Source organism: Lissotriton vulgaris, chromosome 6, assembly GCF_964263255.1.
Source record: "Lissotriton vulgaris chromosome 6, aLisVul1.2, whole genome shotgun sequence".
Taxonomy (NCBI): domain Eukaryota; kingdom Metazoa; phylum Chordata; class Amphibia; order Caudata; family Salamandridae; genus Lissotriton; species Lissotriton vulgaris.
This window is the reverse complement of record NC_141694.1, coordinates 1,603,066,984-1,603,083,935: the sequence shown is the minus strand read 5'-3', so window position 1 is coordinate 1,603,083,935 and position 16,952 is coordinate 1,603,066,984. Positions and strand designations below refer to the sequence as shown.

The window sequence follows — 16,952 nt, the reverse complement described above, 5'->3', positions numbered from 1 at the left end:
TCCCTCCGTCTCCCTCCCTCCCTCTGTCTCCCTCCCTCAGTTTCCCTCCCTCCCTCTGTCTGTCTCCCTCCCTCTGTCTCCCTCCCTCTGTCTCCCTCCCTCTGTCTCCCTCCCTCTGTCTCCCTCCCTCTGTCTCCCTCCCTCTGTCTCCCTCCCTCTGTCTCCCTCCCTCTGTCTCCCTCCCTCTGTCTCCCTCCCTCTGTCTCCCTCCCTCTGTGTCTCACTCTCCCTCTGTCTCACTCTCCCTCTGTCTCACTCTCCCTCTGTCTCACTCTCCCTCTGTCTCACTCTCCCTCTGTCTCAATCTCCCTCTGTCTCAATCTCCCTCTGTCTCAATCTCCCTCCGTCTCATTCTCCCTCCCTCCGTTTGTCTCCCTCCCTCCCTCAGTTTCCCTTCCTCCCTCAGTTTCCCTCCCTCCCTCAGTCTGTCTCCCTCCCTCAGTTTGTCTGTCTCACTCGCCCTCTGTCTCACTCGCCCTCTGTCTCTGTATCGACTGCACGTCTACACCCGAAAACTGATCTCACTAGTCGGCTTTAGTCTGATGTCCTGGAACTACTGGGTCACCCACCATAAAGTGTTGTGGTGCACAGGGGTGGCGTGATTCAGCAGGGGAAGACAGCGCTAAGCTTCTGCATATTTCTGCAACACCACTGGTCTGTTGTAGAAGTTTGGATCCAAGAAGGTACCAGAGGAACAAATCTGAGTGGGAAAAATCAGAGTGGGCACCAAGCTCCTAAGTATCAATACTCAACCTAAAGTCTGAGTGATCTTGAAATTACTCATGGTTTTAAGTGAACAATGATACAACATGAGTAATGCAGAGGACTTCATTAAGCTTGAAGTTCACGAAACCTAAAGATATCTGCTTGTGTGTTCAGAAAAAATAACCGGGCGGTTTGCCGTAATGGGATATAGAAATAAAAAATCGGTACCCTAAATACATACCGAAAGTGTTAAGATGAAATACTTTCACTATGAAATATTCTATTTTATAAACACAAAGGCACGGGTTTGTGTTAGGCTTAGGTTTAGGATTGGTTCAAGACATGTTTTAATGCATTTCATATTACTCTTTTAGAATTGTAGTAACAGAAATCGTTACTGGAAATGTCATTTTTAATAAAAAATAAATTTACGTTTTTGTCCAGTTAATGAATGTGCACATCTAGCAGTTGGGAAATATTAGCTTTCCTAACATCTTAAATTGTGTCAAGTTGAGACAGGAAGGCGGAAGAGCATTGTAAAGCTCACTAATTCAATGTAATTGGTATTTTAAATAGTTGGATTATGAAGAGGAAATGCCAACCTATTGTAAAGCGCTCTGATATCCTTCGGGATCTTTTTCGCGCTATATTAAACTTTACAAATAAAAAAAAAACAACCTAAAACCCCTGTTTACTTTCTGCTTTCTTACTTCTTGCCTTTGTCAGTCAGCAACAAATATGAGGTTATTGATGGGAAAAGGATTCAACAAGCAGGCAACCCTGTGTCTCCCTCCCTCTCCCTCTCCCTCTCCCTCTCCCTCCCTCTGACACCTCACCTGGCGTGCGTGTGTGTGTCAGCCGGGACTGAGACAAGACAGCTTCCAGGCCGCACCCAAGTACTTCACAGGTCATTAAAAGACCACTTACTCGTTAATGAGGCTTTGATATGTTTCACCTCTTGGCGCCCCTGCATCTCCGCTCTAACCTTCCCTGGATTCGCCCGGCCGCATAGAGCGCTGCTGCCACCGGCAGAGTTTGGACACAGGACACTTTAAAAAAATATAAAAAAAGACACAGGTAGGATGGCTGCAAGGTCCGCGGGCCGCCAAGGAAGGCTTGCCGGGCCGCTGGCGGCCCCCGGGCCGTACTATGAGTACCCCTGATCTAGAGGATGGTTCTAGACAACAGGCACAGGATGGACAGAAAATGGACCATCGTAACAACAGAAGACTGTGAATCATTGAAGCTCTAACAGCCTGGGCAGAAAACCTGGAGTGCGCTGTTATCCAGAACCTGATCATGAAAGTATGGCTAGGAACCCACACCCTTCATCCTGAATTAGGTTATGAAATCTCTTGGGTGCGATAAGAATGAGCACCCCTTCTAAATAGACAACTGTAATAGAATTAAATCAAAGAGTGGTCTTTAGTCAAGGGGGTGTGGAGGAGATGCGATGATGGCTCCCATAGATATTCTAGATAACAGACCCAAAAGACAAAGAGGGTCCGGGACTCTATAAAGCAAAAAAGAAACCTTTAACATGCAATAGCATCAATGTTTGCCCTTATGGCACACAACACTGTGAAAAGAGGAGAAACCTCATTGTGCTGTGGTGTAGAAAACAAAATCTTCTTCTACCTACTGGCTTTTCCACGTTTTGTTTTGGTTGCACCCCACCAGACCCCATACTTCCAACCATTCAATGAAGAACTATAACTATAAGCTGTCCCTCTTTAAGACTGGAATGGATTTTCTGTTGTGTTTTTTTGGCACTTTGTTTTATTTGATTGCTGTTCATTAATATTTGTATAGCACAGCCTGCCATTAGTGAGCATCACAGACCATTTTAGAAGTACATGATATGACTTTCCAAATGTGCAGGGCTATGCTCTGTATTCTTCACTTATGTCGAGCGCTAAGGTCCTTAAGTAGAATCCTTGCTTGCGAACTAGTGATGTGAAAGTTGCAAACCAGCTAGTTTGCATTGGGGAGAGTTAGTGATGTAACTTATTTTCTAATAGGTTGTATCCCAAACTTTCCATTTACAGTGGGATCCAAAACTACCTGCCTAATGAATATTAACTAAGCAGGTTACTATTTGCACCATTGTGATTGGACGTGACTGCAGGGATGGAGGCCTGCAAAGGCTAAGAGACCTCCTTTCCTGCATTTGTGTTTCCAAAAGAGGAAACATTTTTTAAAGCAGCCATTGCTGCAAAAAAACCAACAACAACAAAGTTTATTTGGAAAGACATTGGGAGGAGCAGGCAGTGGTCATCAAGACCTCTGCCTCCTTTTCTCATGGCCTGGCCCACCTGGTTCCAAAATGCGAAGCTGTCCCTGAGGAACAGCTTCCCCTTTGCACATTAGTCAAATTAATGCATGTCTTTCCAAATTGCAAGTAGGAATGTGAAGCCCCTTTTAGGCTTTCCCCTATATGAGGGTCAAAAACACTTATCCAGCTCTTAAAAACGGTTTTAATCCATATATTGTAAAAAGCCCTTTTGCAGGCACACACCCTGCACTTTTACAGGTCACATGGTTTGCAACTGCAAAAAGGCTTTATTCCTTATGTCATGTGAGTGGTATACAAAAAGGCTTTATTCCTTATGCCATGTGAGTGGTATGTATTAGAAACTTTACAACAAAGACACACATTGGTTTGAAATTACTAAATTAATACCGTAACCTCATCTGTTAGGGCCGATCTGAATCATTGGCATGCCCAAATATAACTGTCATGTCTATGACCTTGCCCCAGGCCTGTTTTTGTGTGAGCCTACCTCTGCAAGACTACCTTAGATGTGAAGAAAATAGTTAGGTTTCCTTATTTTCCCATTGATTCAAGCATTAATTAACATCCACACGACTCAAGGTACTATATTTGCCCATTACTGAAAGTAGGCAGTGTGACACCCCTTCCCTTTCCATTGCTTTGCTGAATACTTCGTCATTCACTTCTGGACTAAAAACAAGTTGAAGGACCACCTTTTCAGTACTTTGAAAGGAAACTAGCAAAGCCAACACCACCACAGATAGACACGTGCATACCTTCACGATATAGAGAATGCAGAATATTATTGGCCATTACAAATATCTGCATTTGCTGCTTCCTGATTGTTTTTTTTTTCCTGATATAACAAGAAACAATGCCAATACTGACACATCAATCAAACACTGTTTTCACAAAAATGCATAAACCATACGACAATGCATTTGAAAGCTCATTAGTCGCTTTTTATTCTAACATACAATTTTACATCTCAAAGTTTCAATACTTAAAAAACACAACTAACAACAAGAATTAGGGACACAAGGACTAATAGGAAATCTCCATTCACTCACCCAAACATACTCTTTTCATAACCCACCTGAAACATTCAACCCACTGAATACACACACACCAAGGGGAATACAAAACTCCACTTGAGGAGCAACTGAACTGCCAACACAAGCTGTTTACACCTATTAATTTTTCTGTGTATACTCTGTATTGATCAATTCAATTAAATCACTTAATCACAAAACAATCCAAATAATTCAAAGTGACACTGTCACAACCAATTTGCAGAAAAGCTGTTTGGCAGAACCGAAGGTCTACGCGTTTCGAATCCCTTTGATCTTGGGATTCTCCTCAGGACCACAAAAATCTGGAAAGAAAAAAAAAAGAATGTCTGACCAAATCCTATTCGATATACCACAGAGCGCTAACCACTAGACTGCCACTACAGCTTACCAGTACAACTGATCTCACAATATCTTAGATCCCCGAATACTCTTTTCCAATAGTTCTGTAAAAGAAGAGGGAGGGGGTGGAAGGATAGCCAGAGAAAACGGAACGGAACGATAAGTATGTCTTTTTTGGCAAACATATCAGAGTCTATGTACTCCTCAGTTTGTTACTCTGAGTCTTACCTATTTATGTTCCAGATTGTCCGTCTCTAAACAGCTTCCTTTAGTTGGAAAAGCATTGAAGCCACAAAGGAGGGCGGCCTTTTTAGGGAACAAGTATGATTGTGCATCCCTAATATTTACTCGTGGCCAGGTTGAATTAAAAAGACGCCCTTACCTGCAAACACCCGCCGGCGTGGAGAGGTCTTTCTTTCTTTTATTAATCCTCTGTTTCTTTTTCTTTTTATCGCGTTCGTGCTGTAGGTAAAATAACCAAAAAATGAGATGGAAAGCTCTTCTTGTGTGCGGGTTAAAAATAGCCTATGGGCACTTACCGCATAGCGAATTTCTATCCAGCGCGAGAGAGCGGGGCAGTAGAGTTATTCATACGCGAGCCTCGAAAACAATGGCAACACCTGTTTGTGGCAATGGTCAAACTATAATTATGTTATAGTAGAGAAGAGCCAAGTTTGCAAAAAGGGTTGTTCATTTGTTGACTTAGCAGCAAACTCTGTGATGGCCAAGATATGGATATGAGAAAATATTAAAGGAGATGTGAGAGATGTTTCAGCAACCCACGTCTGTTGAGCTCCTTGCCTTATCTTTTTTGTAATAGTGGGCGTTGTGACTACAATGTTGTGACAGTGATGTAATGGAGCTCGTCCTTTACATTGTGGATAGAGCTTGGTGAGTGACTGGGGCCTTAGGCAGGATTTTATGATGGTAAGTTAGTGAAAATTAAAATATCTGTCTCTACATTATCACAAAAAGTCTCCTGTTCAGTCCCAGAAAAGCCTAGTTCAATATTCTTTTATCGACAGTATGGTCCTCCATAGAATTATTTTACTACTTCTACTTAACTGATTATATATATCCGTGCACAGCACTGGAACTCCGAGTCAACACTCCGATAAGTTAACACTGCACCTCCATAGGAGATTATTTGAAATAAGAAAGAGTGTTTCTGCTGTTATGATAGATTTTCTACAGTGTCCATTATTCTAGCTGGTGACAATCTCTGGGCAGTAGAGCTGGGTAGTAATGAATCTCAGCATGGTATTCCATGATTAGCTTAATTTGATCGCTATGCTTTGAAATGATTGTCGGTGGTAAGTAACTTTTTCTTCTTGATCTTCTATGAATCAGAGAAAAGAATTAATTGTAATGGTACCTTGACTTTATGCAATTAAGACTGTTCTGTACTCACCTATAGAAGCAGTAGTAAGACATCAGATGGTGATCAACTGTCCAATAAACAAGGAAATGTTTATAACAGTGCAGCGATACTGATCGATGTTTTTGTATTAATTTCCTTCTAGGTTGCAATGGCATCGTTATCTGCTGTCATCAAGTATTTGGAGCTGTTATCTGATGATTCTAATTTTGGACAATTTAACCTCACAACTTTTGATCTGAATCAATACATGAGACTGGACAATGCTGCTGTGCATGCGCTTAACCTTTTCCAGGTATGTTCTTTGTAGGCAAACACATTTGTTGCACTGTATGTTTTACAAATGTTCTACTCTGAGCTTCATAAGCATTATTCTGGTTTGAAAGACTTCTACATCGCTGGAGGCGGTACTGTCTGAGTCATTGACAAACTATCCTGGCCATGTTATGGAGTTGTGACCCCCTTCTATTTGTCCAGAGATGGGTAGAATGTAGTGAGAGACCGGATATCTGTCTGTGTGTGTGTGTGTGTGTGTGTGTGTGTGTATATATATATATATATATATATATATATATATATATTCTCCATTGCTGGTTCCCTTTACCACTCGTGCAGCGCTCAGAACGGGTGCGTCGCCCTGCAGCTGAACCACGCTGCTAGTCCATTTTTTCACTATTCCTTCACGAAGGAACAAATTGGGTCGCACTCCACAGGCCGATTTTGCAATTTTTTTTATTTTTCATTACATTCCACAGACTTGGGCAGATGTACTCGATCTACGCGTTTCAGGATTTTAAGGTATTTAAACCAGAATTGTTCAAATGTATTGATATCATTGGCATTTGAAAGTCCAAATAGTACTACCAAACAGTATTTTGTTTAGGTCTATGCTAAACTATGCACTTTAGGCACCTGTCACTTTAAGGATAAACATGAAAAAAGAAAGAGAAAATAAGAGTTTAACTAATAAAGTTTGAAAAAAACGGATGTATGAAAACAGGGTGAGACCTGTAACGCGCATCATGTGATCAAGGCACTTGTTGTGCCGAAACGCGTAATGCTGCTACTGCTGATGGAGAACTCCATTTATTAAAATCTGCACTTTACCGGAGTTCCATTCTCCGTTGTCTTTTTTGAGGAAGAGTTGAAGTTATCTGGATATATATATATGTGAACAAGGCTCTTGGAGCCGAAACGTCATGAGACTACCTGCACTAGAAAATAAATAACGAAATTACCTAATTGGTCCGTGTCCGTGTACTTTGTATCCTGGCTGGTGTGACTCCAGAGCGTGCAACAAGGGATGGAGTTTTGGATACATGTATATGTATGTATGTTTTTGTTTTTTTACAAAAATCTCTAGCTCGTTACTAAGTGGTAATGAGGGATTTTGCAAGCTAAAAGGGGGAAGGTGACGTGGATCTTTCTGATGTTGTACATTTGGAATCTGGTTGCTAAAAGAATTGTCTGTGTCTAATTCCTCCAGTTGTAGTTGAAAATAGTACGTTTTCTAGCTGAACGTGAAACCCCTAGAGCTTCTGGTGGAGTACCAGGTTGGCAAGTTGATCCATGCAGAGGACATAGCAAAGGCACATCTGGTTTTTAATAACTGTCGGACAGTCTGAGCTTAGAGTTTGGAGGTGAAAGGGTAAGTAGAGTGAGCAAAATATAGAATTCTAAATGTGAATAAGGAGGGCTTTTTCCATCGAGAGACTTTATAGACCATGATAGTGAAGGCTGAGTTGTTAAAACTTTAAGGAACCCTGAGCTAAAAGTTATCCTCAAACTTATTTTGTGTATGAGTTCCAAACCCATCCACTATAGGGAGCATTCTTTTCGAATTGCACTATTTTTAAACCTAGAAATAAGGATGAAGTGAAAGAGGCAGGCTCCAGCTTCAGAATTGACCATTGCCTTGTAACAGCAGTGAGAAACAAACATTTCTCACTAGTGTAATGTAATTGTAGTTTAACAATATTTGAAAGGGGTTTTTGCGATGGTGCTTAGTTATGGGACCCATATATAATGTATATAGTTAAAGATGGGTTCCTGTAGATTATAGGAATGTCTAGGTCTGTTTGATATGAAAAAGAAGAGAGCGGGGCTCAATTGATCGATGTCACTCAAAACCCAAATGTGAAAAACATCTCCTTTATTCACCCATCTTCAATTTTGTCTTGTACATGGGTTCTAAGCCTGTCTACTGCTGTGAAAAAGCTTTTCAAACTGTGGCATTTGAAACATAGAAATAAACATTGACTGAAATAAGGTTGAGCATCATGTCCCAGCAATGGGAAAAAATCTTTTTTCCCATTGATGTGTATTTGCAGTGGATAACAGTATTTCGAAAAGTCTATTGAGGGTATTGGAGGCAAATGAGGACCACATATAATATAGAGTTTGCATATCAGCCACATAATGGTGGTTGAAAAAGCTGAAGGATGAGCTGCCACCTAGGAAAGTGGTGTATGTTTCTAGTGCAGAAGTAATTGTTCAAGTGTCTGACAAAGGGCAGCAGGAGAGGAGGAAAGTTTGAGCGGTCCATTGATATGGTAGTGATACCTATGGAGCCTAGGACTACCAACCTGATAGGGTAATCAGCTGTGGTGGTCACGGAGAAGCCAGATGATAATGACCAAAGAGACTGTTATTGTGTGACCATTTTGCAAGAAGCCATACAGTTGTTCTAGGAGTGACACATGCAACCATGGCATTGATGGCAGCTTTAAGAAGAAAACATTAGCTGTTCTTATTAATTACATTTGGCTTTAGATGTATCTGAGGGTACCCTCTAAAAGTTTTGGTGGTGGCAGCACAAGTGTACTCTCAGGCTGTCCATGTCTGCTTGTGTTTAGACTGGTGAAGTGGAAGGTATTTCAACAGTGCCAGAATTAGACCATAGTGACCATTTGCTTGTTATACCAAGAAAGAATCTTCGTACGTGGAGGTAACCACTGTATCCAGAAATGGTAAAATCCTGTACCATCCAAGAAAGGATGCATGCATTCCTGAATATGGTTCCTCTTTAGCAGCCATGGCATTCTCTGAAATTGAGGGTGGGGTTTAACCTACTGGTCATAATGTCCTCATGCATTGCCCTAGTTCCAAATTCCAGTTAACAGATAGAGCAACTTATTGACTAATCTTCCTGATAGTGGTCACAGCCAGGTGGTTCTCGAGAAGCTCTTATTTGGAAGAAGCAAAGTTGCAAAATAGGTCAAATTGTGCTTACCAGCAACCGCAGGTGGCCATTATGATCAATGTTCCTAGATAATGTGGGACCGTTTGAAAGATATCTCCATACTGGGATCATGAGCTTCCGATGAGATACATTAGCAATTCTGAATACTAGATCTCAAAGACGTATGGTTAGTCCTTGGGGCATTCTGGGTGTACTTGACTAAGGGGTGCCGCTCGTGAAGCGTGCAATTTTTGGATTGTGCTTGTGGACACACTGGGGGCAGTATCAACAGCGGAGACCCCTAACGGATCATCTTTGTGACCTGGGAGCGTTTCGGCTCGGTCACCTCGCCTGGGGGAGTGTCACAGACGGCGCCTGCAGAGGGGAGCGGGACTGCGAGGTCCAGCAGTGCTTGCGCCGTCCACCGCGCGCACCTGGTTCCTCTTCCCGCCCCCTCCCCCCTCTGACCTTCCTGGACGCTACAAAACTCCTCGCGGGTGCCGCTCGTGAAGCGTGCAATTTTTGGATTGTGCTTGTGGACACACTGGGGGCAGTATCAACAGCGGAGACCCCTAACAGATCATCTTTGTGACCTGGGAGCGTTTCGGCTCGGTCACCTCGCCTGGGGGAGTGTCACAGACGGCGCCTGCAGAGGGGAGCGGGACTGCGAGGTCCAGCAGTGCTTGCGCCGTCCACCGCGCGCACCTGGTTCCTCTTCCCGCCCCCTCCTCTCCTCCTCTATTTTAATCCCGCCCTGAACGCGGGACGCGCGCGGACGGAGAAGCGGGCCAAGACCGGGCCCAGACAGGGCCCGTTTGTGCCCGTTTGTGCCCGTGCCCGTTTGTGCCCGTTTGTGCCCGTTTGTGCCCGTTTGTGCCCGTTTGTGACCAGGAGTGACCGGACCGGACTATCCCTCTAACCTGGGTCGGTCCCTTTCTATCGGGGGCCATGGCTGGAAGAGAAACCAGGATTAAATCATCTCTAACTGGAAGTCTCTCAACCGCAGGAGGTATGGAGAAATTTCTCATAAGGGCTAATAATATCATAGACTAGGAGATTGTCATCCTGGAAAAACGTCTATCAACTGAACTTATTTCCCTTAAACGTTCTTCCATAGGGCCTCTTGCCAATGCCAAAACACCCAGCAGAAATAGTGATCAATCTGCTATCTTGGAGGTTACACCCCCGCCAAGAGAAGACCCTGGCACTTTGGCTACCACAATTGAGACTGTCGCAGACATTAACTATGTCCCCGAAAGCGGTAATGTTTCTCTTTTGTCCCATCCTGAAGAGAGCATTATCCAAACTAAGAGTCAAGGGGAGAGAGAAGGCGCAATTAAGAAACGGAAAAGAGTGTATAATAAAAAAGAAACTAAAATGGGAAGGCCTGTAAAATCAGCTAAAGTGCGGGCGAGCTACCCCTGACTACCAACCCCCATGATGTTACCCCCCCGGGTAGTGAGGTATCTATGGAGTGGGCTGTGGCTTTACTCAAATCAATTATTTCACCACTAGAGGCAAAACTGGATAGGTTAAATTCTAGAATATCCAACATAGAGAAAACCACTGCCTCTATTCTAGCCACTTTTAGTAATTCCCAAAGCGAAACCACCCCGCCCACTGTCCCACCACCTCTGGTCCCTCTACCTTCAAATCCGAACCAACCTACCATTCCCCCATCCAATAATAGTATACCGACCCTCTCCCTGCCTAGCAATACAATCGCTGAGCATGTGGCGAGCCATCAACCCAGTCAATCTAATCCCCCAGCTCACATGGATGGGGCAAATCAGGGATCCCCGGCCAAGGTATACAATACTCCTAGACCTAGACGGCCTGATCTTCCACCAGAGGCTAACCGGTTCACAGTCATCCTAGCTGGAGTACCTCCATTAGAAAAAGGGGAGACAGAAACTTTCAGTTCCTTAAAAAGCAAGATAATCAAATGGCTTAATTGGAATAGACCCCTCCCGACCCATTTACATAATGAAATCATCATGGTCAGGAGGGTTCCCTGGATAGGTAGGACTCCAAAAAATATCGATGGAGACTGCATAACCGTTAGCTTTAGAGATCCCCGTACGGTATCCCATATATGTGCAGGCTTCAACAGATCCTTCGACTCCACCATCCAGACCCTTCCAGTTATCCACTTCTTCCCACCAACCAACAATCACCACCAATCGAGAAGAGGGGACTGGACTGTTGTGGAACGTAGGGGCAGGCAGCGACCTTACGATACCAGACCACCTAGACAACCCCAATACGCGCCCCAATTCCACGCCTTTATGGATTATAACCGCTATGGTTGCCTAGAAGGCCTGGAGGGAGTTGACTGACTACACCCTGGTTCCTCTCCCCCAGAGCCGACTCCTGCCCCAGTAAACATTGAAGTTCCATCTACTGTTAAACCAACGACCCAATGCATGGAAAGCGCTCCCAACCCGACATCTATTCCACCTATTGTCCTGAAGGCAGGCCTTCCTGTACCCCATGTGATGGTTCTTTCCGATGTGGGTCATATAACTCCTTCCACCGTAGATACCCCCATTGATATGGTACAAACTCCCACCGTAGCTACCACCAATGATATGTACAAACCCCCACCGATGTGGACCCTGCAACTTCTTCCATCATAGTTATCCCCACTGATTTGGTACGGGCTCCCACCGATGGGGGCAATATAACCTTTTCCATCACAGCTATCTCCAACGATACGGTACAGGCCCCTAGGCCAAAAGGATATTTAATGGCGAGTTGGAATATCGCAGGGTGGCGGCAAAAAGTTTCAGCCCTGGGTTGGAGGGAGCATATCAGGGACTTTGACATTTTGTGCCTGCAAGAAACGTGGTCAGTGGAAGATATCCACTATGATGGTTTTGTTTCCAACAATAGTAATGCTGTTGAGTCTGTTATGGGGAGGGCTAAAGGTGGATTATTGATTCTACTATCTGTACACCTCCCTATCCATGTTAGAGAAAGCCATTTAGTGGGGTCCCATTCGCAGATACTGGAAATAATGGTTAGCAGGGATAGAAATATTTTATTGATCAACCACTATAATAACACCTTTGACCCTTCCAGTACCACTGTTGTGGATGAACTTGAAACTGTTATAGATTCAATTCTCTGTAAATCTGCCATATCCTATGATATTATTTGGGGGGGGAGACTTTAACATCAAGACTTGCCCTCTCTCTTTTACAACTGCATGTGGATATGATGGGGATAATGGGGAGTATTTATTACATTTTCTACACTCCCCCTATGGTACTTCCCTTAACAACCTGATGTTAAAGTATGATGTGTCCATCCATCAACATGCCCCTGACAACGAGGGTAATTTGGCCCCTACTTTTACGGGGAGAAATACTGTTTCTATTATTGATTTTTTGCTCATCTCCACCCGGATAGTTCCGCATTGTACGGTCCCGCATATCCTGGACCTTGGACTGAGTGATCACAATGCACTAACTATGTCCATCTTCTGTGAGATTACTAGGAAGGTATTTTCTGGTAGGGTTGTTGATGACATTATCCCATGCAGGCCAAATGGGATACGCATTAAGTGGTGCGAGGAAAAATCCGAGAAATTACACCGTAGTGTTGTGAAAGCTGGCCTAAATGTGATACTTTGCTGTCTTGAAACCGATGTCCCACCTGAATATTCCGTAAATAACTTCAAGAAATTGGGCACCATAATCAAGCAAACCCTCACCACCAAGAAGGCCCCAATTAAACGGGAAACAGTGGGTTGGTTTAATCAGGCGTGCACTAGGGCGTTAAAAGCCCTCAAGCTTGCTCTTTCCATTAATCCCAGAGATAGGGAAGCAGTTATACTCTTGAGGGCTAATTATAAAAACGAATTGAAACTCAGGAAACAAGAACTAAGAGAACTGGCCTGGGAAGATCTGAATAAAGCTGCAGCCCTCCGGGACAGCAAGCTGTTCTGGACCACTATCAACAGCCCATTCCTTCAAAAGGAAGAATTTCCAGTCCTTACTGCCCAAGTAAGCGAAGACAGCTGGGTGTTACACTTCACAGGGATTTTTGATCCAACTGGAGAGCCTAATGAAAATTCCTGTAACAATCTTATCACCCCAGTTGAAACCCCGAGAATCCCGATCAATGAGGTGGATATGGCTATAAAGAATAGTAAAGGGGGAAAGGCACCTGGCCCAGATGGGGTGCCAATTGATCTTTATAAACATGATCTGGCCCTTTGGAGTCCATTATTAACCATAGCATTTAATGCCGCTGTGGATAACAGGACTCCCTCAAGCTGGGGTGAATCCATTATAATTCAAATCTACAAGAAGGGGGATAGAGGAGAGGCTAAGAACTACCGCCCTATCTCCCTTCTGGATTCCTCATTAAAAATCCTGAGTAGGGTCTTGTTAACTCGATTGGAAGACTGGGCCTCAGATAATCATATCCTCGCCCCATCCCAATATGGCTTTAGAAAGGGCCTTGGTACTATTGAACAATGTATTAATCTGAACCTTTTAATTGGTAAATATACCAAGGCCAAACCGGGATCACTATACCTGTGTTTTGCGGATCTTTCTAGTGCCTTCGATTTGGTTGACCATGCCTTGTTATGGTCAACCTTATTGGGCATGGGGGCCCCCCCCCCGACATTATACACTTTTTAGCCAGACTTTACTCCAACCTATCGGCCCAAATCCGTTATGGCCCAGCGGGGGAGTGTACACGTAAGATCAAGGTAAGATCTGGCATCCGACAGGGATGTGTTCTGGCCCCGTTGCTTTTCTCGCTCTTTATTAATTCAGTTGAGCAAGATTTAAAGCAAATCCAAGCCGATGCTCCCCAAGTAGGAGGTCTTCCCATACCGGTATTACTTTATGCCGATGATACTGTTTTACTTTCCAGGACCCCTATAGGCCTTCAAAAATTGATGAATGGGTTTTATGATTTTATTCAAAGGAAGAAATTAAAAATCAATGACTCCAAAACCTTTGTTCTGGTCTGTGGCAAAAAGTCAAAACTTCTTAAACCCTTTTGTTTTAATGAAAACCATATTGAGACTGTTGCCAATTTCTGCTATCTGGGCGTTACTTTTAATAACAGAGGTTCCTGGGCACCAGAGCAGACAAATGTTAAAGCTAGAATGGGGAAAGCATCCCTAGGCGTCTTTCGCTTTGCTTCTAAAGTGGGAAGCCGCCGTATTGTAGACATGCTGAATATTTACAAGCACAGATGCATATCAGTAGCATTGTATGGTTCAGGGGTGTGGGGACATTGCAATGTAAGGGCCCTGCAAATTGTGGAAAACATGTTCCTCAAACGGTTGCTCTGCCTTCCATCTTCGGCATCCACTGTTTTAACACACATGGAACTAGATCTGGACTACTTATCTGATCTAACAGGACTAAGGCCACTGTTAGTCTGGAAATCCATTTTCACTAAGATGGAAACTGCCTTTACCAAAGACATTATTAAGGACTGTCTACTTCTGGAAAAAGTTTCAAATATCCCTTGGTTAAAATATGTGATTTCTACTGTTAAGGATCTGTTTGATATGGATGTGCGTAATGACCCTATTTGTTTGAACTCTTTGACCAAACAGGAAATCAAAAATGAATATTTGAGGGTCAAATCCGATCAGCGGAAAAATGCAACCAAAGAGTATTCTACTCATGTTTTCCATTATTCTTTGAAAGAAGACAGACCTGGTATACCTATGTACCTTAATGTTATCCATAGACAGTCCCATCAATTTGTACTTTCAAGATTGAGATTAGGCATAGTACATAACCTGGTTGCCTTCCCCACAATGAAATGTCACTCGGTTACCCCTTGTCCGTGTGATGGTTTAACTAAGCAAAGCACACCGCACTTTCTTCTACTCTGTCCTTTGTATAAAGCCCAGCGTATTTGCTATCTTAAACCTATGTTTTTGAAATATTCTACGTATACTACAGGGAATGCAATGAGGCTATTATTCTCACTTGCGAGCCCAGATTTATGTTTCTTTACTGCTACTTTTATTTTGAAATCAATCTCAGTAAGACTAAGTATGGTTTTCCCATAATTTTATGTACAGTAATTCCTAAATTTTATGCCAAATTTTCCTTACCGAACAATTTAATTTGTACTCCCCCTTCCCGGGGCTGTATTTTCTTCCTGAATGTATTCATGAATGTGTAATGTTTTAACTGTATACTTTTATGATGTTTTTTTAAACAATCGAATAAAGTTTATAAACTGAACTGACTAAGTGGTTTTGGTCCTCACTGACAGCACTGCAAAAAGTACTGTTTACAGGACCAGTGCGACTTAAATATGTTGTCTAGGTTGCACAGGAAATTAATATGGCTTTGGGTACTGACAAGATGCATATTTTGATGGTAGCCCATATACCAGTCATAGTCAACATGACAGACATGCTAAATGGGAATTAACAGGAAACACAAATGCGAAAGAGAAAAATACAACACTTAGGGTATGCACTTTTAAGTAAGGGTCACACCAGACATTGAACTTTAGTGACCAGGGATAACACAAAATGCCAAAATAACACATCCACAGGATTAATCTTTGGGGAGGCGTGCTTGCTAATAATAGTCTGGTACATTACCCCTTCTATGACTTGATGTTTGTACCTCTGATGCTACAGGCTCCAATGACTATGATCCTAGATGCTGCAACATGGGCTGTCCAGGCATGGCTCTAGCATCTCATGAAAACAACAGTTTAAAGGTACATCAACTACTTACACATAATCTTAGTGGAAGAGGAGAGAAAGTTTCACACTCAAATTCCATGTCCTTGAATGAAGCCATATGGAGCCCAACGTGCTAGTTTGGGGGTCTAAGACTGCATTCTCATATATACCTGTCTTAATAAAGGCATAAAGATAAACAATACATACATGTTGCACAGCAATATGGAATCTATTTGCACATTATTCCACAGTACAAGGTAAAAAAGTGTTTCATATTTGGGTACAGGACATTATGGAGTAATAGAGTGTGTAAGAAAAGGCAGGCTTTCAATACACAGAAGTACTTGTACATATGGGTGCCATTGCTGCTTATCTACAACATGTAGAACCACACCTTCATCAGAATACCTAAACTAAATGCATTTTTGGGCAGTTGAAAATAATCATCCCTTAACACAGTCCCAGCATCCCTGTGCGATATAAATATTAGGGTAACTGGACCTATTAGACCATCCTTGAACACTGGGCATTCATGTGACTCCAAGATGTTGTGGTATTGTATGTAGTAGCTGTCGCCTATTTAAGAAGATTTAGTGACCTATGCTTGCTGGCTCTATTTTCAAATCACAAAGAGTGGGTTGTACATCTCACAAGCTCATATTGTTTCTCAAAGGTAGGCCCTCTATTGTTAGGCTGTCCTGTTTTAGGTTTAAAACTTTAGTAACTGATAAAACCCCACTGAAAGGGAAACAGCCTACATCAGGGAAGACATATAAACACTGATAATACACCAGCAAAGCTACAAACTAAAATTACATTCAAAGAAAAGGAAGTGAGTGAGAGTGCTTAATTTTTATTTCTTCCAGAAGAGGCCAACAGAATGTAATTTTGTTATAAAAGGTAGCAACAAAAAAGAGCGGTCGAAGGTTATTTTTTGTTAGGTTTGTTCACTAAAACATTTGTTTCCTTCAGATTTGTGTGCTTGGAATAAAGGTTTTTAGAAGTATGTTTTAGGTCTAATATAATTAATTTAATCCCCATAGAGAATATGAGAATATTACATTCATATTTGATTGTTTGACAGGGTTTAATTCTTTCAATTAATTGGTGAAATGGCTGTTAAGAATCTTGGCCAATATGTACCAAAAGCGGCACTAAAGGGGGTGGTAATGGAAGGAGCATGTGAACCAATCAAACACTCACAACCAGTCAAAAGATCTGGGTTTAATCCATCACCGTTCTTTAGCCCACTCTGCCACCCCAGTTCAGACATGGCTATATGCCAATCAGTCTGACCCTGTGCCTCATGGGAA

The 16,952-nt window shown here is 42.7% G+C and overlaps 1 protein-coding gene across 1 annotated transcript in view; it reads left to right on the top strand.

Moving 5' to 3' along the window:
• MSH2 (mutS homolog 2) overlaps window positions 1-16,952 on the top strand; it is a 755,480-nt gene that overhangs the window by 91,559 nt on the left and 646,969 nt on the right. Inside the window, exon 5 of the mRNA XM_086927770.1 lies at window positions 5,916-6,065. Within this exon, the coding sequence (XP_086783896.1) occupies window positions 5,916-6,065 (150 nt within the window). The remainder of the gene's footprint in view (window positions 1-5,915; window positions 6,066-16,952) is intronic.